Source organism: Scophthalmus maximus, chromosome 18, assembly GCF_022379125.1.
Source record: "Scophthalmus maximus strain ysfricsl-2021 chromosome 18, ASM2237912v1, whole genome shotgun sequence".
In the NCBI taxonomy this organism is placed as follows: Eukaryota; Metazoa; Chordata; class Actinopteri; order Pleuronectiformes; family Scophthalmidae; genus Scophthalmus; species Scophthalmus maximus.
The window spans coordinates 5,067,684-5,092,668 of NC_061532.1; the positions used below are offsets into that span (position 1 = coordinate 5,067,684).

Genomic DNA, 24,985 nt, shown 5'->3' on the forward strand with positions numbered 1-24,985 from the left:
GTGTCATTATCTTGTTTCATATGTAGCCACTTAGAGCAGACCGATTTCCCAGACAAGCCTTCTCCCCACATAGCATTCTCATCCCTCCATCTAAACAAGTTAAATTGGCTGCCCTCCCTAATAAGGTGATGTTCATGACTCGCTGTAGATCTTCACACTGAACTGGCACCCATGAGAAAGCGAGCCGCTACTTTCTTATCTCTTCATGGGTCAGTGATTATGGCCCTTCCCACTCTTTCTTTCAGTCCTTCCCCTTTCCCCCCACTCTGCCTCCCCCGTCTTTTTCTATCTCACATCTTCCTTTATATCCCCGTCGTTCCTTCTCCAGCTCCCCCTCTGCCCGCTTCTTCCATGACTCAACATCCTCCCATCTTTCAACTCATCACTCTGCTGTCCACTTCTCTTTCCTGTTTCCCCTCCCCTGCTGTTACTCTGGCATTTCCTTCTCTTCTCTATCGCTCCCCTTAACCAAACACTTATGTATAAAATTTTCTTCCAACGTTCAACACCATTATGGCCTTTTCTCAACCCCATAAACTCCCGTGTTTTTTATTTCCCTAATCATAAATCCTGTCTGCCATTTTTACCTATTATCATTGTAGCACCCTATCCGACCGGGGTTGCCTGCGGCAGCTGGGAGGGGGGTCCGGTAAAGCAGGCCAGGACCAGTTGGACACGGAGGTCCAGCGAAGCCTGGAAGACAGCCTGGCCACCGAGGCCTATGAGAGGAGAATCCGTCGCTTAGAGCAGGAGAAACTAGAGCTGAGCCGCAAACTGCAAGGTGAGGCCAAAGAGGGATTCCATCTGGTTCTGAGCAAGTGTGAAATCACAAATATGTACACAGCCATGCTGCGATTTGACACAGAGAGGGCACATGTTAATGCATTCATTGTTCATTTGTTAAAAGGTAACAAAGCATGGCCTTATGCACATAAGGCTATATTCCCCTCAATTCTCAGTTTGTTTTAAAAAGAAAAAAACGACCCCATAAGGTCTCAGTCCTCTGCAGCGGCCCGGGTTTGGTTCGGACCCGCGGCCATTTGCTGCGTACCGTCCCCCCTCTCTCTCTCCTTTCAGACTAGATTCTGCTCCTTCCTATCAATAGAGGGTGAAAAAAAATACAACACCCCCCCCCCCCCACACACACAAAAAAAGAACAAAGCATAACTAATGGCTTTTACCTGACCGGTTGCAGAGTCGACACAGGCGGTGCAGGCGCTGCAGCATCCGTCAGGCGAGGCCCCCATCAGCGCTAACAAGGAGGTGGAGATCAGGAGTCTGAAGAGCGAGATCGACATCCTGAAGAAGCAAATCGCTGGTCAGGAATCAATTTGTTTATATTCCGTTAAGCTCAGCAATGTTCAGGACAGGAAGCCACCCTCACAACATTATCAGCCAAATTAGAGTTTGGGATATTTGTCACTGATGAAAATAAACCGGTCAAATGTCACCACGATTCACCATTTTTTTTTATTTGTACTTAAAATGTTGTATATAATTTCTTGCTCGTCAGACTCTGGACAGCTGGAAAAGCAGCTGGAGGACGTGTCGTCGGCCCGCAGAGACCTGGAGGACTCGTCTAAATATGTTAAAACCCTCGAGAAACAGATGAAGAGCATTTCGCAGGAGAGAGATGATCTGCACAAGGTAGGACCAGTAATTACTTGGTGTGTATGTGTCACTTTGTATGGACTGGTGTTTTGTTCATATCCATTTAGATGCTGTGCACCCAGTGCTTGAAAAATTATCCCTTAATTTAGCAATAATAACGAGTGGCGATGTCATTTTTTCTTCTGCACCGTGTCAGCAAAGAAAGGATTAGGTTGTGTTTGAATGTCACTGTGGGAATCTTCTGTCTGTGGTCAGGACCTCGTGGACGCCAACGAGAAGATGAAGTCTCAGTCGAAAGAGCTGAAGGAAGCTCACAGTCAGAGGAAAGTGGCCATGCAGGAATTCTCAGAGCTCAACGAGAGACTCACAGACCTCAGGTAAAACCGCTTTTCTCAAAACTGATCACACAGCTTCCTTTTAAGAATATGGATGCCACAAAACCCCACCCATACTCAGTTTAATGCATGTCTACAAATACACACTTTTTTAAATAATGTTTTTACTCACCTGTAACATTGACACTATGTTGTGACTGGACTTTGCACCCAGGTCGGCGAAGCAGCGTCTGGTTCGCCAGTTGCGCGACAAGGAGGAGGAGATGGAGAGCCACAGTCAGAAGGTGGAGGCCCTCCGCCTCGAGGTGCGAAAGGCCGAGAGGGCCAAGAAGGAGGTAGAGTAGTTCCCCACGTGGTTGCTAGCACACCTTGTTCTGTCTTCAGTCACTGTTTGGTGCACAATTCAAACTTATAATTGTGTCTGTGTATTGTACCTATATTACCTCTAGATTTCTTTTAAATAGTTGCAGTAGCTTTATTGCAATGTATAATATATTTTATACAGTTGTAAGGGATTACACATGTAGTTTCATTCTCTTATGTGTTGAATGATTAGCTTTAGCATGTTTTTGAGCCTTCCTATAGGTTGTGAGTATAAATAAATGGATGGCTACCACTGCTCCTGGTGTGTTGACATGGGAACATGAAGACAAAATTGTGTGTCCATGATCAGATGGAGGCGCAGGCGGAGGAGCAGTCAGGGGAGGCTCAGAAAGAGAGGAAGCTGAGAGAGCGGAATGAGCAGTACAGCCGACAGCTGGAGGAGGAGTTGGAAGGGCTTAAGGTAAATTTTGCACACACACACACACACACACACACACACACACACACACACACACACACACACACACACACACACACACACACACACACACACACACACACGCAGCTGAACATTAACCTTCTACAAAGACTTGGTGACATGGACATAGTTGGCAGGATTTGATCTGATACGGTAACACTTTATTGTTCCTTCACATGGAAATTTGTCCTAAATCACACGCTCCAACAATTCTCAAAATAATGAATACACTATAAAATGCAACATCATAATAAAAATGACCTTACATCATCTATAAAATCAATACGATGGCCCACTCCTGGGCTGAGGACATTTACAGTCACATACACCAGCATTTATGTATATATGTGGTAGTGTAGTTATGTATATGTGGTAGTAGTGTAGTGTCTGTGCTAGCGGCGGATATGTTAACTTGTTAAATGCATTTCGTAGAGGATTGGGAAGCTGGAGATGGCAACGATAACTTGAACTTAAACTTTAAGTTTAAAAAGTTCCTTTGCATTTTGGAGCATAGTTGTAAATAACTATGTTCTTCTGTTACTACTGGAATCAAGATGATAGTAATTGGCTCTCCTCTCGCTTGTGCTCACACTGCGTCAGAAGATATTTGCATTAAGCTGAGTTCTCAACAGGTGTAGTGTAGCAGGTTGGTTTGAATATTTCAAAATCGTCCTCAGCTTTGTTACCCAGCCTCACCAACTGCACTTTCCTCCACATTCCCTCCACCCAGTTGAAACAGGCTGGCCCCTCTGCCACTCCGGCCTCAGCCGACCAGAGCCAGGAGGTGGGACGCCTGCGCGGGGACCTGGAGAAGAAAACGGTCCTGTACGAGGAGGAACTGGCGCGGCGGGAGGCACAGCACGGCAGCGAGCTGAAGGCCCTGCGCAAGGAGCTGAGGGACGCTGAGAGTCAGCATCTCGCTCTGCAGAAAGAAATCCTGATGCTCAAAGACAAGCTGGATAAGACTCGCCGTGAGAGGTGTTTGATCAGTCTTTGTAATTCTACCCATTATTCACCAGTCATCTGTCTTTTCTGATTAGGACTAACATTTTTGGGGGGGAGATTTATTTTTGTCTTGTGCTGGATAAGTGGTTTGACTGCCAATATCCTATATCATGAATCTCTAAATCATTATATTATTTTTCTTCATTGTCTTTTTCAGTGGTGATTCCATGAGGTAATTACAGTGAGATTAAGAATAGCTCAAGTCCCTGTCTGGTATAAACATGTAGTAACTGAAGTGCTGTTTCTCTTAGACCTAATCTAGCTACCCCCCCCAGAATTTCAAAGATATGTTATAAAATGGTTGATGATAAAGGGTCGTCTTGAAGTGGATCAGGCTAGAAGAGTTTTTTGAAACATCAATAATTAAATTTCTGGTGGCAAATTAATGAAAATGACATGTAGCGCATCAGAATTTCACCCGTATATGTTTTGTTTCAAAGCAAACAAGAGCGTTTTTACTATTGTGACAGTTCAAAGGCCTTAGTTTTTTTATCAACCCCTGCCAATATGACTGAGTATGCTGGTTAATAACTCTCATGTTTACACCAGTTAGTCACATTCCTGAGCCACAATGCTAAATTCAAAGCCAAGTAGTGCTGCAGAGATTATACACTGAACTGTGGTTTTAGTTATGTGCACTAAACTGAGGGTAACGGGAGGTTCTGAAATTGAACGATTTACTAATCTGACCAAATGTGTCTTTAAGTGTTCAAGTGCTTTAATTCATTCAAGTGCGTACTTATTTTCCTGCTGCAGACCCCCTGGTAGCTGCTCGGCTGGGGGGCAACTTATCCCACTCTGAGATCTGCTGCTTCAATCACATTTTAATAGAATCCTATTTTTGTTTTCGTAGCCACCATCCCTGCCTTCCTGTCTGGTCTTACTGACATATTATTCTCACCACTTTCTAATTCCTTTTCAAACACGGAGATGTATCGGATTCTTACTGCATTAAAGTGTTTGGGTTGAATAATAGTGGTCTTAGTAACAAGCCTCAGATTTAGGTTTGGTGAGAAATGTAGAAATAGTGCCCACACAAGAACTAAGGTAGGAGGATAGATGAGTCTCTCTGAGGGAGGCTGACTGTGAAATTGGTGAGCATTTGATTGTATATATCATATGTTTATACTTATGTTGTAGCATTCCGGTTTAGGAGGCAGAAAACCATTTCCACAAAACCAAAATGTCTGAATACAAATCCGACTTTTTAAAGATTGAGTTGGCGTTCGTGTTCAGATGAAAGAGGCACGAGTCAAGACGGGATTTTCAGTTGTAAACTATGGTTAGGGGAATAAATGTAAGTTTACACAATATCAGGAATTTAACAATCCTTGTGTGCGTGTTTCCTCCAGCCAATGCGAACGGGAAGAGTTCGAGACCGAGTACAAGCAGAAGTACGAGAGGGAAAGAATCCTGCTCACCGAGGAAAACAAGAAGCTGTCCAGTGAACTGGATAAGGTACGGCATCTGTTCAGTTTTACACATAGTGGAACAAAAATCAGTCGGGTTTCTCTTTTCTCGCCCTCTTTTTATCAAGGTTTTTTTTCCCTCTGTCTTGCTTTCTCAGCTTTTTAGAATAACGTCCATCTCTCACACATGCAGAAAATCACAATTCCCTAACCCCAGGTAACCTCCTTGCTCAGCCCCAACTCTTTCATCACATTCTTCCCTCCGCCTCTCCTCTCTCTCGGCAATGCCAAAGAAATCACTGTTCAATATCCCCCCATAAAAACACCCTGTAGCCTCCGACACAGTCAGATGGAATGACTCTCTGGATTACGCTCTGTTGACTTTGGAAATGGCTCTTGGAAGTTCACAAAGCCTCCCAATTTCAACAGCGTCTCAGAGGTGGAAGGCATTCTGACATATGGAATAAAATGTGAGAGTGTTATTTTTAAAGTCTGCAACTGGTATTTAAAAACAAAAAAGATGAAATGGAAAGAATATGGATATGGGAACGGCAGCACTTATCACTGCAGTCGTTTAACGTTCTGTTGTTTCACCCACTAAAAAATTGTATTTTTGAAGGATCGAGCTCTCGAGATGGATTTGATCTGTCCTTATGCTTGTCTTTTGCAAAATTATAGCTCTTTGGTACATGTGTAGTGTCTGAAAATATTATTGTTTGACTAGTTGTATTTTGAAAAGGAGGCTCGAACTTCCAGTAGTGTTTGCTTAGTAGCGAAATGAGGACGATCCGTCTTCAGCTGTAATGGCTTGTCATGTGTGTTGTCAGTGAAAGGGAGCGTGATCGGGCAAATGTCTGGAGTACAGTCTTCTCTGCTGACAGGATCAAAATGGTGATGAATGTGGAGGGAGGACGCAGAAATATGAGCTCCGCGAACAGTGGCTTGGATAGTGAACTGAGCAGGACTTTCACATACTGGGCCTCACGCGAGAGCATTTTAATTTTCTCATCCCTATTCATATGTACGTGTGTGTGCGCACGTTTGTGCTCACTCCCTCAGCTGACCAGCATGTTCGAGAAATTGAGCAGCTCCAACCGGCAGCTGGAGGATGAGATGAGGGAGCTGGCTGACAAAAAGGAGAGCGTCGCCCACTGGGAGGCCCAGATCACAGAAATCATCCAATGGTGAGACGCTGACATATACGCAAATACACACAGACACGCAATCTCTTTCTCCAGTGTCGCAAATACTTGCTAAGGCCATATACCGTTCACTCTTATTAATGCTATAGCTCAAACTGAAGGCCAGCTACACACACACAGACACACACACTCCTGTGTTGTCTAGTAGTGTATTGGGTTTCCTCCATGCACTATAGCTGCAGCATTTCTCACATGCCTCTGAAGCCCTGGAGCTGCTTGACCCTCCCTTCCTCTCAGATCACCTCCCAATGCAGCTGACACCTCGCCAGCTGCTCGGCCTCCCTCTGTTGGACAAGCCTGCAGTCCTCACATAGCTCACATACCACACACAGACACAAACACACACACACACACACACACACACACACACACACACACACACACACACACACACACACACACACACACACACACACACACACACACACTGCAAACATGTACATACAAATGTAGTCCGGCATATACGTTTAAAAGAATTCAATGACCCACATCGCTCCCTAGTGGAGAGGCTGTGCTACTACAGTTGATGAACTGGGAATAAGGATGCCTTATTGGGTCAAATATTCTATGTAATCTATATATAATCCTCTTAACGTGACAGTTTTTGAATCGGAGGTTTGAATATCAAATGTGTCGTACAACTACAGTGTCAAGTGCATGTGAAAGTCAGTATATGTTGGAGTTAGCCTGAGTTTATACATTTAGCTCTGTCAGTATTTATTCACTGTTGAATAAACAGTTGGGGATTAGTGAGCCGCCCAGAGCTACTGGAACATGTGTCCATGTCTGTGTCTGTGAGTGCGTGTGTGATAGTGTTTGCACTTAATAATGTGGAAGTGATGGTAGATGTGTTTTGCGGTCACGACACCTAAAGAGCATACAGTAATGTAAGGTTCTCTTAAAGGCAGTGTTTACGTAATTTGTGTTTGTTTTTTTATTTGTACTCCTGAAGCATGTTTGTAGAACAGAGGAAAAAACTTGGTGTATTTGTGTACATGAGAATAGTTATGGCATTTTGCTGACAGTAACTTAATATACATACAAAACAGTCATTACTAGGTTTTGTTCATAGGCCTTTGATATTTATCGGTATGGTGGATATTTTTTTTTTATTCTGCGTGTCTTTACTTTGCATGCGTGTTAATGCAAAATATATGTGTGTTTGCTGCAGGGTGAGCGACGAGAAGGATGCTCGTGGATACCTGCAGGCGCTGGCCACCAAGATGACAGAAGAGCTGGAGGGACTGAGGAACACCAGCCTGGGAGCCAGAGCCACGGTGAAATAGCAACACTGTTTTCAACTGCTGTAGATGCTGATGATGAGTCAAATTACACAGTTGTCACTCCTTCAAGTTTTGAATTCATGTAATGTTGACAAACAAGTCTCAACTGTTCTAATAGTTGTGATGGATCAGGACCACCACAAGTAGCGTGATAGATCCTCCCACCTAATTTCTTCTATCCATTTGTTCTTTTCCTGACTTTTCTGTTCCTCTCTGTTTCAGGACATGCCGTGGAAGATGCGGCGCTTCGCCAAGCTGGACATGTCGGCCCGTCTGGAGCTGCAGTCGGCCTTGGACGCTGAGATCAGGGCCAAACAGGGCATCCAGGAAGAAATGAACAAGGTCAAGGCCAACAATATGTCCACAGAATGGTATGCGTACTTCACAGCAGTTCATTTTCTTCCCTGTTCTTTCTCTGTTAGGTTGTTATGCACATGTTTTCAGTAGGTTCAGACAGAAATCTGTCCAAACCTCTGGTTAATATGGTTGTTTCTGATCCACCAGTAAACTGCAGGAGGTGGAGAGTAAAAACCAGGAACTCCTGGCTGAGATCGACCGGTTGAAAAAGGAGACGGAGGAGCTTCGGCTACGAAGGGGTAAACACTTCAAGTGACTTTCTGTTTTCTCGTCCAGCCACCAAAATGCACAAAGAATGACATCGCAATATTTAGTTTGACAAGTGTTAACACGTGTTTGTTACTCTCACTCGCACTGCAGACTTGCAGAAAGCACACGTTTGCAATCTTATGAAAATATCTGGGATGAAACAGTTGTTTAAATGTGAAGTTTCTGTCTATATGTCATGGGCTGATGGTTGACTTCACTTGTGAAACATTTCGTGAGAGATTATTGCTGTAAAAGAGGGTTATGCTACAATCAGGGACCTGAATAAGAAGGTTTTGCATCAGCCCCCATATTTGAGAAATCAAATCATGTGCTATGTACATGATAAATGTATTGTAACTTAGGTCATATGAAACCGCCCCCCTCCCTCTTTAGAAACAGTCCTGTGACTGATTTTGTTTAAGTCACCCTTTGATGTTTTAATATCACGTACTTAACTGCCGTTGTGTTATTTTGTTCTGTGTCTTTAGGTGTCAAGCACCAGGATTCCCAGAATTCCTTCTTGGCTTTTCTTAACGCCCCCACCTCGGCGCTCGACCAGTTCGATGTAAGCATTCAAGAAAAAGATTGGATTAATTATATTGTGGATGTGAGCAACTGTATATCTGTCTGGAAACTTGGGAAATCATAAATCTCACAAAGTTGCAGTTCGCCAAGTCACATCTGTTTTCCCTTTCCGCTTTTATCGTTTCTGTTCTCATGAATTCTCCCAGATCTTTATTTTTGTTTTAACTTTTTTTGGCTCTTTCTTTGCTTCACCCTCTGGTACATCAGGACTCTTATTCCTCATCCTCATCCTCTTTAATTGAGTTTTGGGAAGACGTAAGTTTATCTTGGTCAGGTGGAGGTCAATGTGTATGTGCATATACCTGTAACAGTACCTCTATGCTGTAGAACTGTGGGCATATACATATAGTAGATGAGAAACACATTGTATATATGTGTGTGTGTGTACATAATGTAGATGTGTGACAATGTGCATCTGTGAGTGTGTGGCCGTGCATCTGTAGTTAGGAGGAAGAGTGGATCCACTGCAAAAAAGAAAAGGATAGTCCCCTCACCTTTTTAACGCCAACAAATTTTTTCAAAATCAGTATGTTAAAAGAGATGATTTCATTTTTTTCTAGTGCGTACAATGTTTTTAACATGGTATCAAAGCAGTTACATTGAGGAAAATGTTTTTCTTTAAGAAAATTAATAATATGATAATAATTTGAGATGATGTCAAATACAAACAATGGGCAGGGTCATTTTTGGTAGTGTGCCACCCCTGTGTTCAGGAACCTGCACGCTCTCGTTGGCGAGTGGAACACTTTGCTTCCTGGTGCGAGGACTTTAGTTGAACATGAGTACATGATTTTAATCCTCAATCCATTTTTATCTGTTATCTTTTCTGTCGTTTTTCTGCCAGAAACCGAACTTGAGTAGTCACCGTGCTCCATTCAGACTTTTTTCACAAACTGCCACCACTATCATGTGCAATTTCTTTTCCCCCCATCAGCCTCCATCCACTCTTTTCAGCCTGTGTCCTCAATGAAACCCTGGTGGATATATAGTATAGTCTAATGCAGTGATTCCCAACCTGTGGAAAGCTCAGCTGCAAACCCCAGCTGAACCTCACTAAATTATAGAAATTGTGATTTCACTGTAGAAAGACATCCACATTAAATAAATGAAAAATAAATAAACGGCTCACTTAAAAAAATGTCTTCAAAAAAGTTTGTTAAGACTGAAGACTAGTTTGTAAAAGTAATTGATAAACAGTTGATATTTATGATACCACATTTAAATCTGCTGGGAATTATTATTTGGATCCGCTCTAGACGTTACACACTCAGAGAAATCAGTCCCCTATATATGACAGATTTTTTTCCTAAATATCCATAAATTATTCCCTGGGAAATTAGTGAAAATATATTTGTTAAAACCTATTTGGTAAGTTTTGTGGAAATCCGTTCAGTATTGATGTGTTATCCTGCTGACAAACAAACCAACGGACAGGTATTAAGCAGTTGATGTAGTCAGCTAAAAGTTGGTGAATGAGGATAAATGGCTATATGTGGGTTATATAATAATAAATATGGAGAGAGTATCCACTAATATATAGTAAGTACAGTGAAAAATCACAGTAAGAATCCATTTAGAAAACCACATCTGATGGTTGCTGATGAAGCGCTGCTCGAGCCCATCTGGGCTGGAACAGTAAAGCTACATCAGACACACACACACACACACACACACACACACACACACACACACACAGGGAAAAAAAACGGTTGGGAACTGCTGATCTAGTGTAAACACGGGCGTTTGTGTCCACACGTTCGTGTTTCTCTCTCAGTCTGACTCAGTGTGTTTTCAGCTGTCGCGCAGCCTCTCTGATCATTCACTCATCTCTGTGTCTCTGCCACTCTCTGCCTTCTTCTCCTGCCACTGAAGCGCTCGCCCTCCGTTGGCCCAGCTAGCAAAGGCAGACGTGTAAGCACCATCACTGCGCTCTGTCGAGCCCTTCCCAGTGTCCCGTCTTGTGTGTTTCCTGTGTGGGTTTGCTGTGGCTGTCCGGTTGCATGGCAGGGAATAAAAAAAAAAGACCCATTTATTTGACGTTTGTGTTGTAAAAGGTATCTCATTGAGTTGGATCTTTTGCTAGGTGTGTAGCTCTGTGAGTGTGTCTGTGCATGGTGTCTGGTGTCTTGCGGTGTCCCGTGTCACTGCAGCATGGTCGTTGGGCTGCGATGTGTTACCATACAGGAGGTACAGTAGAGTTGTGGTCCGTTTTCCCCTCTATTGCTTTCAAACCTGAGTGGATGTGACGCATATCTCGACCACAATATTCCTTTTATTCTGTTATCCATGGGTTTTTATGGAGCTTGCCCCTTCTCTCTAAGCATGGATGCTAGCTATTGTGCTCTGCTTTGTTTTTAACCAACGCTCCATTTCTTCTTCCCTTCCCATCTCTGTCCAATTTCCCTCATCACCGCCTGGTTCCTCGCTTTTCCTCGTCCGTCTATCTTCTTGCCATCGTCCTCCCTCCTCTTCTCTCTTATACTTTCTCACTCACAACTCTGTCCTCTCATTCTCCGACCCCCCCAATCCCCAGGTGGACTCGATGGATAACTTCACCCCCTCCAACACTCCATCCCGGGAAGATGACCCCAAGTCCCACCTCAAGTCCCGTTCACGTTCACCCTCCATGGCGAGTGATATGGAGCCTATAGAGGTCAGTGACCCCTTAGCAAGAAAAACTTAAGGTTTTTTATTTTAGAGGCTGCTATTCTCTGAGTCTACATGGCTTTTCACTGGCATTTTGAATATCTGGTCTAGTGGATTAGTACTCCTGCCTTTGGGTGCAATTTCCCATACCGTTGTCCCCAAGGTTCTTTTAATTTAGAATATTAGCACAGGAGAAAAAAGATAAAGATTTCTAGAGCAACTTTGCTGCAGGAGCTCCTCCCTTCCATCGGTACGACTGGCAAACAAGTAGGTGCTAATATCCACGATAGCAATTCAGTTGAGAATTTCCCGTGAAGGTTCAGCTGAAGCTGTTACTCAGAGCAACTCGCAATACTGAGACTGTTGAATGGCAGGTAACCCAGTAATTAGGAAATGCAAGGAAACAGCGGTACAACAAGAGGAAGGAGAACACCGAGGCCAACAGAGGACAGAATGTAAATACCAGTGTCCCGTTTGCAACCTCTGTTTCTTTAGTTCCTCCAAAAAAGAAAGAGAAAAGACTAACGCAGACATGTCGGTGGAATTAAATCACAGATGGTTTTGATACCTGTGTCTGAGATTTAGGTGGATTTGCAGTCTCAAACAGCAGATTTACCATGACTTTATACAGAATCACCACCTGGCTTGCTATACAGAGCCTGTGCTGTCATCCATCCTGATACTTCTTGTAACTTCAGTTTCTTTTCCTAGCTTGTTTATCTCAGGAAGCTTTAGTCTGGGTGGCTGATAACCAAGTTTCAGTAATACACCCCCCTGCTTAATTTTTCCCTGTGTTCTGTCGTGCAGTTGATAGACCATCCCCCCCGTACAGTCCAGACCCCCACCATGCGGTCAGGAGGGTACGGCAGTATTGGACGCTCCTCGCCCAAGGTACAGTCCCAGTTCATCTTGTTGTCCTGTCCTGCCTCGGCCGACCTCAGCTTACGGTCAGAACCACTGATCGTGTCTCTCTCCACAGCCCAAAGCACATCAGTTCGTGGTGAAGTCGTTCAACACGCCCACTAAGTGTAACCAGTGCACTTCCCTCATGGTGGGGCTCATACGTCAGGGTTGTACCTGTGAAGGTAAGGATATTCTCAGTTTAGAACATTTCCAATGGAACTTAAAAATTTAAACTACAGAGCAAGTTTGTCTTTTCACAATCCTTGACCAGTCAAACCTGTAATTGTTATCTCCCAATCATCCCCCTCCCGTCTCCTCGCCCAGTGTGTAACTTCTCCTGCCATGTAACGTGTGCGGACAAGGCCCCGGCCGTGTGTCCCGTGCCCCAAGACCAGACCAAGGGCCCGCTGGGTATCGACCCTCAGAGGGGCATCGGGACTGCGTATGAAGGGCACGTCAGGGTGAGTGCAGAGTCACAAAGACCTCGGCCGTCCTTGGCGGCAGATAGTGGCTCGGTTATCAGCATCAAAACCGCAAACATTGAGCGAGCAATAATCAATGAAGAGTGTGGTGTAGAAACCTTGGGACACGCCTTGGTATCTGAGCTGTTTACTTCATTTTGAAAGCAAGTGAGCTTTGACTTTCTCTCTCTCTGCTGTCACTACACAACATATGTGTTGTTCTGAATCCTCACCCTTTACATCTCTAATGTCTTAGAATTTGTTTTATCTGCGTGTTTTTGGCTCTGGTCCATGTGCGACACTGAGCTGTGTCTCTGCTTCTGCTCCAGGTGCCCAAACCGACGGGGGTGAAGAAGGGCTGGCAGAGGGCGATGGCTGTGGTGTGTGACTTCAAACTGTTCCTCTACGAACTGGGAGAAGGGAAAGCAACGCAACCGAGTGTAGTCGTCAGCCAAGTCATAGATATGAGGTAAAAGAAACAATACCATCACTTTATAGATACTACATCCATACCCGAGCAGCTTTCTGAAAATCTTTTGGGTTTTTGATCAGACGAAACAAGACATTTAAAGGCATCTTCATGGGCTCTGGGAACTTAATTAATCAATATAAAATAATGGTTTCAGCCTAATAAATATAGGTATTAAGATTTTAAAGCTGGGGTCTCAGTCCCGGATGGTTTATTGTTTGAAAGCAAGTAGTAGAGGCTGCTAACATACCATGAATTCTATTTTTAAGAAATGTCCTCCATGTTTAAATCTTGTCATCCAGAGATGAAGAGTTTTCAGTCAGTTCTGTCCTGGCTTCTGATGTCATCCACGCCAGCCGCAAGGACATCCCCTGTATATTCAGAGTAAGTTCGACATACTCATCATAGTTTATAATTTGATTTAATGGTGCGGGTGTAATGAGCATTCATTAATTTAATACCACTTGTAATGTGACCTTTTAACCCGTCGCTCTCTCTCTCCCCAGGTGACGGCGTCCCAACTCTCCCCCTCCAGCAGCCACAAGCCCTCCATCTTGATCCTGGCCGACAGCGACCAGGAGAGGAACAAGTGGGTGGGCCTTCTCAACGAGCTCCACCGCATCCTCAAGAAGAACAAGCTCAAGGAGCGCTTTGTCTACATCCCCAAGGAGGCGTACGACAGCACCCTGCCGCTCATCAAGACGACACAGTCCGCTGCTATCATAGGTGAGTGCCAGCCACCTCACACTGCAGTTCCCCAGCAACCAGCACTGTCAGAGAGGTTCACAGAACATCCTGGTTTTACAGGAAGCAAGTGAAATGGTTCGGTTGTTTGTAGCATAGCTATTTTAACACAGGCAATCAATCAGATATGAGGAACCCTCCAAGTGTCCAGTGTTAGGAGAATAGAAACTAGCAGATTGAAACCTTTTTCTTTTCTTTCCCCTCACTGGCACTGAAACAACAATTTCCTTTCATCCCCTCTTCCCCCAGATCACGAGCGTGTTGCCCTGGGCAATGAGGAAGGCCTTTTTGTCATCCATGTCACCAAAGATGGTAAGATCCACTTAAAAGCTGTGTGTTACCCTCTAATGCTTTGTTATTTATGGATACAGTATGTGGACCGATTTGATACCTCTCTCCCCAACCCTCAGAAATCATCCGGGTGGGAGACAACAAGAAGGTGCACCACATCGACCTGATCCCCCAGGAGCAGCTGCTGGCCGTCATCTCCGGCAGGAACCGCCACGTGCGCCTCTTCCCCACGCAGGCGCTGGACGGCCGCGAGATCGACTCGCACAAGCTGGCCGAGACGAAGGGCTGCCAGTCCATCGTCTCCGGCCCCGTCCGCAACAGCTCCCTCACCTGCCTCTGTGTCGCCATGAAAAGACAGATCATCTGCTATGAGGTCAGAAGAACGGATTCACTTATCTCGTTTGTCCTAATATGACATTTGTTCTTTTTTTGACCTTTGTACATATTATAAGAAAGCTGTTTCAATGTGTCCTGCAGGTGAACAAGAGTAAAGCGCGTCACCGTCGGTTGCGAGAGCTGCAGGCCCCGGGGCAAGTCCAGTGGATGGGTCTGCTCAGTGAGCGTCTCTACGTGGGCTATCCGTCCGGATTCACCCGCTACAGGTGCTCTACCTGTTCACCAGCTGATCTGAATTCAGAGCAGCACATTTCCTGATTTATTCCTGCTGAAATAACCACAAACACTGTGTTAAACGTATATTTTCGTTTCCCATTCAAATGAAAATCGCAATTCCAACGTGTCCTCCGCAGTGTCCACGGCGACGTGTCTCCGGTCAGCCTGCTCCATCACGAGGACCACACCCTGGCCTTCATCCCCCAGCAGAACCTGGACGCGCTCTGTGCCGTGGAGATCTCCAGCAAGGAGCTGCTGCTGTGCTTCAGCAGCATCGGCGTGTACGTGGACTCGCAGGGCCGCAGATCGCGGCAGCAGGAGCTGATGTGGCCGGCGACGCCCAACTCTGCCTGTGAGCGAAATTAATCGCTTCTGTTCATGTGTTCATGTAGATATAATATAAACGCAAACATGTAGTCAGTGAGAAGATTTTAACATGATAAAAACTTAATTACTGACACTGTTTCCTTGTGTGCAGGCTACAACGCCCCCTACCTGTCGGTGTACAGCGAGAACGCGGTCGACGTGTTCGACGTCAACACCATGGAGTGGATTCAGACCATCCCTCTCAAGAAGGTCAGTGCTGTGAAGCTTCAGAACAAATGAAATCTGAGGCGTCTCTGGCTCCATCTGCTGGCCGTTTTTGTTTGTAACCGCTCTCATTCGTTTCATTGACTACACTGCCAGAGGAAAAGCAGATTTTCAAGTTAACCTCAGATTAATATAAGAATGATAAAGACTGCGTCCCAAGAATAGAATTTTTGTTGACGTTGAAAGTCTGTTTTTCCTTTAGGTGCGACCTCTGAACATTGACGGCTCTCTGAACCTGCTGGGGCTGGAGACAGTCCGGCTCATCTACTTCAGAAACAAGATGGCCGGTAAGAACTCTCAAGATTATTGTCTACTTTAGAAACAAGATGGCCGGTAAGAAAGTTTATTGTGTGAAGCGTCACCGTGCCAAAAAAGACACAATAATGTTTATTTCTATGCTGGAGTGAAAAGTAAAACTGTCTTATCTTTTTATGTTGAGTTTATATCGACTCAATCTTTACCAATTGGCTCCGGCAGAATGTACTGACTGTCATTTTGTTCTGTATACAATCACGCCGTGATTCATAGCACGATGGTGACATCAGTCAGTAACTGTAGAAAGTTTTGACGCGCTGCTCTCGGCCACCGCAGTGAATGTGAAGGGCTTTGTGGTCGCCGGTGTAAACGTGTCTGAGGCTCTGTTGTGATCTTCCAGAGGGTGATGAGCTGGTCGTCCCGGAGACGTCAGACAACAGCAGGAAGCAGATGGTGCGCAACATGAACAACAAGAGGCGCTTCTCCTTCAGGGTGCCCGAGGAAGAGCGACTTCAGCAGAGGAGGTAGGTCACCCGCAGCGCTCAGGGCAGAGATTTGTTCCTCACTCTGTTTTTTAAACAGGTCTGATTCTTTCTGTCCTGTGTATTTTTATGCATTGTTTCTTTATGTGTGTGGGTGTGTTTGTGTTTCCAGAGAGATGCTGCGAGATCCAGAGATGAGGAACAAGCTGATCTCCAACCCCACCAACTTCAATCACGTGGCCCACATGGGACCAGGAGATGGGATCCAGATCCTTAAAGACCTGCCCATGGTACACACACACACACACACACACACACTAACATTTATATACAGTTACATACACGTTCGGACAAAGGCGCACAAACACAATCAGGAAGTAGCAGAAGAACAAACACAGACGCAGTTGTTGAATCCTGTCCGTGTGTCGACATGCTGCTCGATCAGGAAGTGTCCCTCCTTGTCCAGTGATGTCTGGCATGCACACAGTTAGATCCTGACAGAAAATTGCACTTCCTGTGTACCTCAAAGTTAAATCATAATAAACCCTCATCACAGTCATATATATTATAATTATCCACTAAAGTTCGCTCATCTTTCCCCACCACAGCATGTCTGCTTGTTTTGGTTTTTGTTCAAAACTCAATGGTCAGTCCCATACGTGTGTTTGCTTGTTAGAGCATGCAGTGTGTGTGTCGCTGTGCCCCCTCCTCACTCCTGTCCCCTGCACTGCACTGCACTCTGTGTCTGTGTGTGTGTGTGTTTGTTCTGTGCTTGTCTAAACCAGAACGTCCGTGTTCAGGAGAGCCGCGCGGGCTTCAGCGGTTCCGTCAGCATCCCCTCCATCACCAAGAACCGGGCGGAGCCGGGCCGCTCCATGAGCGCCAGCAGTGGACTGGGCATCCGTGAGTAACGCGATTTCACGAAAATTCCTTTCGGAGGCAGTGACAAAAATCTTGTCACGTAGACATCACACGTCAAGTCCTCCTCCTCCTCCTCTTCTCCTCTCAGGCTCGTCCTCTCAGAACGGAAGCGCCCTGCGCAGAGAGCTGTCAGGAGGAAGCTACAAGCGTCAGACCATGACGTCGCCCTCGGAGAGCTCCCTGTCCTCCGGCGGAGGAATGGACTGCGGTGACGCTCCACTCTCACAGTTTGACAGAGAGGTCAGTGGATACATGTAACACCGAGCACACAGCTTCATGTGCGGGTTGACTCGAAACCATTTAATGTCAAACTACTGTATCCGTAGAGACGACTGGGATTCCCTAACGGTTAAAATCTTAAATGTCTGTTCGCTCTGTGTGAACACGTTCCGAAATCCAGATCACGGTCGTTTCCTTGTCATGTAATGTAGACGTTAGATGAATTATTATATAATAAGTAAACACTTGAAAACCGATCACATTGTTTACCCTTTGAAACAAACTCCCCCCTGTATCCCATCAGTCACACACATCCTGGCCTCTGCCGACAGCCCTCTCACCTCATCCCACTCCTCGTCCCGATTGGTCAGCGCTCTTTGATGTCAGCGCTTCATAGTAAACACGATCCGCTCGCCACCCTCCTCTCCCAGTGTAGAGACTGTGGTTTCCTCCCTTTCACGTTTAGTCGGTGACAATTGTGACCCTGAATATTTCTCACGTTCCTTTAACGGGAGATAAATAAAATGTTAAATACTGTTTCTGAAGTTAAAAAAAGTTTCCCTAGCGTTGGTCAGCGTTGGTCATAAAATGTCATCCACCCATTCAAGGACTTGCATCAACCATTAGCTTTCACGTTTTAAGCGCAGCTCCCACCTTCAGATTTGCCCACCATTGTTCCTGGCGGCTCCCCATCCCCATCTTGGCCCACGAGCCTGGATGCCCGTCAAAACTCCATCGCGCCTCCATTTTGCCCCCCATTCCTCGTCTGTGCCCCGCCCTCCCTCCCCCCGCCTGCCCCCCCCTCCCACCCCAGCATGTTGTCTGTGGGCTGGGCGCTGAGTGTGAACTCTCCTCTGCAGTGGCAGGCAGTCTCACCGTCGGAGAAGACCCCCGATCTGAAAAGGGCTTTAAGGACCCTGCTTAGTAAGATGAAGGTAATGTCAACAGCTGCAACGACTGTGCACCAGAACACACACACACACACACACACACACACACACACACACACACCTGAGAGCACCCTGTCACCGAGTGCCGTACCACACACACACACACACTTTCAAAACACACACACAGGCTTTCCAGAGGCCCCTCGCCGCACCATTCCAGCCCCCGTCATGTCGGCAGCCTCCGGCAGCTTGTCACATCTTTCACTGGAGCAATCCGCTAAACCAGAGTCTGTGTCACCATGTTTTTTTAGTTGCTGGTGGAATGAGAGCAACGCTGCTGCATACTCCTTTTCCCCCCGCCGCCGCCAAACCAGCCAATCACAGAGCATGTCCGCTTTCCGACCATGAGCTGTTCCACCAGCGTTCCCTCTATAATGACACGGCAACATTTTGATTATAGAGCTGAACGCGTCACAACAGCTGCATGGTTTGGACTGAATCCTGACGCACATCTGGGAGGAAAGACCGAGCGCTTTTCAAACACAACCTCCCAAGGACGAGGATTCGCAGACAATGTAGCTGGGCAGTGATCCTCAATACACACACACACACTCTGTGGAACCTGTACCTGGACACAGCTGCCCATCTACATTGACTTGTGAAAAGCTTTGTGTGTGTGTGTGCTGAGAGAATCCTCTCTTCTGTAAGTGTGGAGCGTAGCCTCCAGTTTGTGCTTGTTTGTAGTCGCACACTGTGTTTTTCTCCGTAGCCATAGATGGTAGGAGCGAGTCGGCAGCGTGACTGAGCTCTGTGGTATTTTCAGGCCGAACGTGTTTGCGCGAGTTTAGATTGGATCCAAACACACAGAGACGATCGTTGCACACGGAGGAGAATCAAGTGCAGTGAGTCCAGTCGCCGCAGTGGAATAGCGACGACTCCGGGCATTCTGAACCCGAGGAAGTGGGATAATGAAACGCATACTGAGCTGCAGCGTCCACACACGTCTGCACACAACCTACATTTATTTGAATTATAATCAAGTTATACCTGCAGTCATATAAGGGCTATGGAAGTCATACTCTACGTTGTACAGTAGGTTGAACCCACACACACACACACTCCCTCATCTCCCCTTAGCCTGCATGTTTGTTTTCCCTGAGCTGATCACTTCTGGTCAATTGAGCCGTTCATCTGCCGGTGGTGTGGAATGTAGTGGAAGCTGAGAGGTGGGAGGGGGTGTGGGAGTGTGGGGGCGCGATGTGCTGCATTCTGACTTCACATCTGCCCTCCGTCCAAAAACAGCAGATTAATAAGAGCAGAGAGCAGAGGAGTGGGAAGTGAATGCAGGACCGCAGCTGTCGGCGATCGCGTCTTCACCAAGAGCTGCCGGATGGTGCTCAGTGGTCACAGACGAGACGGGGGGGTGGTGGGTGGGGGCACATCTTTATTATTAAATTTAATACCCAGAGACAGAGTACCATGAATGTGAATCTGAAAGTCTTCATCATCTAACTTGTGGTTTTTTTTTTGGCTCTTTTCTCTGTTTTTCTTCCCCAAACTTCACCTGTCCCCCCCCTCCCCCTTCTTTCTCCTCTCCTCTCTCCTCCTCCCTCCAGGACTCGGATTCCCCCCGTCACTCCACGGCCTCCAACAGCTCCACCTTCAGCAGCCCCCCCAGCCCGGCCTCCCCACACAAGACCAAGTCCCTGTCCCTGGAGAGCACAGACCGGATGGGCTGGGACACATGAGCTCCCCCCCTGCAGCCTGTCGCCCACCCAGTCCCACCATCCAATCAACTGACCGGCCGACCGACAGCACAGGACTCCGAACCCTCCTCCTCCCTCCTTCCTCTTCTTTTCTTCTTCCTCCACCGCAGCCTCGCACCTCCTCTCTGAATACTCCCCCCTCACTGCCCAGAGAACTGCACCTCCCGCCCCCCTCCCCGGTGAACATTTGTCCCACTTCACGACGTCAGTGTGACCCCCCACCTCCAGCGTGGGGCAGGTGTGTGTGTGTGTGTGTGTGTGTGTGTGTGTGTGTGTGTGTGTGTGTGTGTGTGTGTGTGTGTGTGTGTGTGTGTGTGTGTGTGTGTGTGTGTGTGTGTGTGTGTGTGTGTGTGTGTGTGTGTGTGTGTGTGTTCAGAGAGGGCACATGATATAGGAATGCCAAACTTTTTGCAATCACCAGAAGTGACACCACTCGGCCCACAAGCCCCCCGCTGACGCCACGACGAAACAAACACAGGAGGCTTATTGTTGAGAGGAGATGATTTGTACTTGTACATAGGACCCTCCAGGTTGTAGGGGACAGATATTTTAATTTATTTATCAATCTTAAGACGAGGAGAGTGAGGTTTGCTTCTTCATGGCCTGAAGCAGAAGGGTGGAGTTAAAAAAAACAAAAAAAAAAAACAATCCTCCTCACGTTCCCTCAGTCGCTTTCTCTATGGGTGCTGCAAAAATCAAAAATGTTAAAAAAAAAAAAAAAAAAAAAAAGCCTGAGAGAGAAAGTAAGGATATCAATGATTTTTTTTTTCCATTTTGATCATGAATACTCAGTGCAGTGACTTTATAATTATAATTTTTTCTAATATCGACCATCAGAAAAAAGCTAAATGCAGCATTAATAACAGCGGCTCCTCTTCCTCCTCCCCCATTGGTCCAAATGCCACGTGACATCATCCAGCAGCCCTATGGGCCTGCCCCCCCCCCCCCCCAAACCCCTCCATCATAGCGTAGACGTTTCCACTTTGCTGTAAAACCAAACTGACCAACTCACAACGACTCCCATCACAATAATGTACATAGGTTCAAAGTAGAGAGTAATATATGATAATGTAGAGAAACTACACGGGAAAGAAACTAAAATTTGACTTGTTTCCTTTTTTGTTTTGGTTTTTGAGTGATTTGAGGTTGTATTCACACACAAAAAGCCATTTTAAACGACTTTCCAGTTTTTTTTTAAGAAAACGTTTGATTTTAGATTTGTCTTTTTGTTTTATCGTATGTACGACACGCATTGTTTTTCTCTTTTCCCCCCCGCCCACTCAGTTTGCAATTGAGTGAAGAGAACTGACGTATGGATCGACGCCACTGCCCGTATGTAGAGTGAACACGTGCATTTATCACAAACCTCCTATCACACATGTATCCACACACACACACACTGAGGTGGTGTTTTTACGCAGCAGAGGCCTTAGTCCTCCTCCGCCCTCTGAAGTCTGTCGGAGGCGAAGCGGCTCTGATCATTTAATCGACAGCTAAAACGTGTGTTCCTAAATTCACTGTGGTACCCGGGATGGAACCTGCATCCGCTCGGAGGTGGGCTCCGTTTTTACCAAAAAAAGAAAAGACTTTGTGACATGATTTTTTTGTCTTTCACGCAGCTTATTCTGAAGACTGGTGTAACGGTCTCTTCATTGAAAAGCTACGTGTTTGTAAAAAGAGAAAAAGCTCTTGATTTGAAAAGAAAGCTAGAACAGGAATGTAAAACAGTTGAACGCTGCGAGAAAGTCAGCACTCTGGTTTCTGTCGCCGTCGTGTAGAATTACCAGGGCTGGATCTGTTAACATTCCTCCTGGTGGGTTTGTCTTTGGCAGAATTTTACACAAGGCCTTTGAAAGCATTTTTGAACGGTTTTGGTGGCTTCCGCCCGCGGAGCGTTCACAGCCGAGAGCCTGTGACCTCAGTTCATCTCCTTCACTCCCTCAGACTCGGGAGGAAGAAAACTGTCCCGACGCTAAAAACACAGACTACGACGTGGTTTTAATTGTGGTGTTGAAGAAAGAAAAGCACACACTGTATGCTGACAGTGGCCCGTTGTTGGTGACAGATTCTTGGTTGTCCTCTGCGGGAGCAGCTGAATGCTGCGACGGCGACAGCATCCCGGGTCCGAATTCCTCCGGTTTATTCCGCTTGTCGTTTGTCAGAAAGGGGGAAAAAAAAAAAAAAAACCCTAAGTACTTCGGTGCACATTCCTGCCGATCCTGCCCGGTTTGGAACACAACAGAAGTTCTAAACAACCCATTCCAAGTGTTTTATTTAGCACTCTATATACGGAACAACCGACTCCTTAGAGACTTTTAAAGCTAGTGACTCTCCTTAGTTCCTGCTGGAGTTCATGTGTAGAATGTATACGCTGGGGGGGAGGAAACCGTCTTAGCCTGGTGTTTTATTATTATTATTATTGGCCAATGTTGTACAGAAAACCGGATCCTAGGAGAGAGAGGAGGGGGGTTGGGGTGTGAGAAACTCAGGAAAATGTCAGAACCAATGAATAATTTTTCATTTAGATGAGCGAGTGAGCGTGTCGGAGGTTTGACTGGAGGAGTGAGGGGAATCTGGCTGTGATGTACAGTAGATGTGACCCAGGCAGAGAAAGCAGGAAGAAGGAAATGTGTCTAGAGGACTAGAAAGGAGAAAATGATGAAAACGTTTTTCAGGGGTGAAGGGCGGTTTGATGGCCGAGGTGCCACAGTGTCGACGTTCAAGAGGAAGAAAATCTTGAAAAGAGAAAAATAATCAAACGCCTTTGCATTTCAGTGAGGTCTTATCCACAGTACCTTCTATATTATTTTGCTCTTTCATATCATATTACACTTTTTTTTTGTTTTCTAGGATTGCTTTGTAATAATTTGTACAGTTTTGCATGTTATAGATGTAATCATTTTTTTTTTTCGGTTTGTTGTTTTACTTGGACTTGCTCCTTTTTTTTTGGAACGGTTTTGGCGTTTTACTGAGGATAACCCACTACAGGTGATGTAGATTCTTTTTTGCACAAAGAAAAAAAAAATATTTAAGGTGTAAGGTCAAAAAAACAAAAAATAATGTATGGAACTGGCTGCCACACTTATGTGGAGAACTCATTATATTAACCTGACTCCGATGTATTTCAATAAAGCGGAGGGCTGTTACAAATACGCGCCGTGTGTGTGTTTCTGTGTCGTACTTTCCTCCGACATCACATCGTCTTTGTCCGTTCTTTAAAAAAAAAAACTTTATTTCAAATGAACAAAAGTTCAGTGTTTTGTTTTTTTTCCCATCTATGCACAAGTAGAGGAAATGTTGCTCTAACATTTACAGTAGCTATACAAGTAAGGACACATTGAGCAGGAGAAACTATTCAGAGTTGGACTAATTCAAGGGCGGTCGATGTGTCAGACAAAGTGGATCAATGACTGTGTCGTCTGCAAAAACTCTACTTGTACATTTATGACACGGTTTCAATAAAACCCAAAGCTCAAATGGAAACATTTTCCACTTACTCGGACGCGTCTTTGCCTCAACTCGCTGTCCCGGTGATGTTAACACAATCAGTCAAATCATCCACTCGTTCTGTCTGAACACGCTCGTAAGGCAGGAGTTTGGATTCAGCTTTGTTTCCCGTGTTTCAGCCCTCGCATTCAAAAACGGCGAAACACAGATCCAGACTTTTTTTCCTCTCATCATTACACACATTGTTACACAGGTGCACAGGAAGTTCCTCGATATTAAAAAACATTTTAATTTAAAAAAATGAGACAAGGCTTTTGTAAAGGTCAGGAGACACGTGGAGAGCAGATGTCATTGGGACGTCGGAGCCAGAGAATCCTCTCGACTCACGGCGTTCCCAACGTCAGCCTGTAGTTCGGGTAAAGCTGAGAGGACGTTTTAAGGCCAAAAAAAGAAATCCACACTCAATTGTTGGTTCCCTAAACTTGCAGCGAATATATTTGCCTTCCCCATCGGGTGTTTATAAATAAGGGTTTTAGCAGGTCAGGTCACCAGGATGAAACTGAAAAATTATTGTGAGGCTGAGGAAATGCAAAACAGGTCAAAAGTCAAATCTTAAAAAAGGTAAATAAAAATACCCTGCTACATCTGTTTGTTTTTTAATTGAAGTGCTGTACACAGGAAACAGGACTTGGTTTAGTTTCTGACGAGGTTAAACGTCTTCAAGAACCTCGACAAAGTTCTGTTTCCTTTGTGCAGCAACTAGAGATACGATGAGGTGAACGAGTAAGTCTTCAGAAACCCTCCAGACCGGAGGAGGCGGAGGCTCGTGATGTCGTCCAGTCCTTTATACACACCAGTACAGTACCAGTCCATTCGGTCAGTGGTCCCATTCTCTTCTTTAGTGGCTCAGTAGTGTCCGACAGTTAAGCGAGGACTTCAAACTTAACTGTAGTTTTCTAGACCGGTCGTTAACTTCAGTTTTTTTTGGGATCAGCTAGTGGACCGGGTAAAGCTGAGAGAACGTTTTAAGGCATCGATCCTCGGTATGGCCGGACGGAGCCCTCATCTAGCGAAGCTAACTGGATCCTCGTACATTCTTCATCTTTCTAGAAAGACACAGAAAGTCGTCTGTCCTACTCTAACTTCCAGCCTCCAGTCACATCTGCCTCACAAGGATTCAGGCGGTAGCTCCGTCCTCCTCCAGGACTCTGTGGATCCCGTTTCCGGGCACGCCGAGCACGGCCTGGGCGGTGCTGCTCAGGTCCCGGATGCTGCTGTGCCGCGACTGGCTCTCCAGCCGCTGGGTGGAGCCGTGCCGCGACGGGCTGTCCAGGCGGTTGGTGCTGCAGTGCCTGGACTGAGACGGGTCATTGAGTCGAGGCATGCTGCCGTAGGGCAGCCGCTCGTCCGCGGCCCGGAAGCTGGAGGCGGTGTATCTGAGACGCGGGAG

General features: G+C 45.9%; 2 protein-coding genes across 9 annotated transcripts in view; one reads left to right on the forward strand and one right to left on the reverse strand.

Moving 5' to 3' along the window:
• The window catches only part of cdc42bpab (CDC42 binding protein kinase alpha (DMPK-like) b), a 70,279-nt gene extending 47,039 nt beyond the window's left edge, over positions 1-23,240 (forward strand). Inside the window, exons 11-43 of one of the 5 annotated variants that reach the window (XM_035616772.2) lie at positions 603-781; positions 1,196-1,318; positions 1,514-1,647; positions 1,867-1,988; positions 2,161-2,281; positions 2,620-2,730; positions 3,479-3,726; positions 5,106-5,211; positions 6,222-6,346; positions 7,536-7,641; positions 7,870-8,018; positions 8,152-8,243; positions 8,742-8,818; positions 10,711-10,749; positions 11,372-11,491; positions 12,292-12,375; positions 12,464-12,569; positions 12,712-12,848; positions 13,178-13,317; positions 13,620-13,701; positions 13,824-14,043; positions 14,311-14,373; positions 14,472-14,725; positions 14,830-14,954; positions 15,102-15,316; positions 15,443-15,540; positions 15,758-15,842; positions 16,211-16,334; positions 16,465-16,582; positions 17,093-17,195; positions 17,302-17,453; positions 18,293-18,367; positions 19,939-23,240. In XM_035616772.2, coding sequence (XP_035472665.1) covers positions 603-781; positions 1,196-1,318; positions 1,514-1,647; positions 1,867-1,988; positions 2,161-2,281; positions 2,620-2,730; positions 3,479-3,726; positions 5,106-5,211; positions 6,222-6,346; positions 7,536-7,641; positions 7,870-8,018; positions 8,152-8,243; positions 8,742-8,818; positions 10,711-10,749; positions 11,372-11,491; positions 12,292-12,375; positions 12,464-12,569; positions 12,712-12,848; positions 13,178-13,317; positions 13,620-13,701; positions 13,824-14,043; positions 14,311-14,373; positions 14,472-14,725; positions 14,830-14,954; positions 15,102-15,316; positions 15,443-15,540; positions 15,758-15,842; positions 16,211-16,334; positions 16,465-16,582; positions 17,093-17,195; positions 17,302-17,453; positions 18,293-18,367; positions 19,939-20,070 — 4,165 coding nt within the window. In that variant the 3' untranslated portion in view covers positions 20,071-23,240. Of the gene's footprint in view, positions 1-602; positions 782-1,195; positions 1,319-1,513; positions 1,648-1,866; positions 1,989-2,160; positions 2,282-2,619; positions 2,731-3,478; positions 3,727-5,105; positions 5,212-6,221; positions 6,347-7,535; positions 7,642-7,869; positions 8,019-8,151; positions 8,244-8,741; positions 8,819-10,710; positions 10,750-11,371; positions 11,492-12,291; positions 12,376-12,463; positions 12,570-12,711; positions 12,849-13,177; positions 13,318-13,619; positions 13,702-13,823; positions 14,044-14,310; positions 14,374-14,471; positions 14,726-14,829; positions 14,955-15,101; positions 15,317-15,442; positions 15,541-15,757; positions 15,843-16,210; positions 16,335-16,464; positions 16,583-17,077; positions 17,196-17,301; positions 17,454-18,292; positions 18,368-19,938 lie in introns of all 5 variants that reach the window. The other 4 variants (XM_035616771.2, XM_035616773.2, XM_035616774.2 and 1 more) reach the window with 4 other exon arrangements.
• fzd3a (frizzled class receptor 3a) overlaps positions 15,517-24,985 on the reverse strand; it is a 29,077-nt gene continuing 19,608 nt past the window's right edge. For 3 of the 4 annotated variants that reach the window (XM_035616776.2, XM_035616777.2, XM_035616778.2), the window contains exon 9: positions 23,801-24,971. In XM_035616776.2, the coding sequence (XP_035472669.1) occupies positions 24,713-24,971 (259 nt within the window). In that variant the 3' untranslated portion in view covers positions 23,801-24,712. Of the gene's footprint in view, positions 15,645-23,800; positions 24,972-24,985 lie in introns of those variants that run through there. The other variant, XM_035616779.2, reaches the window with a different exon arrangement.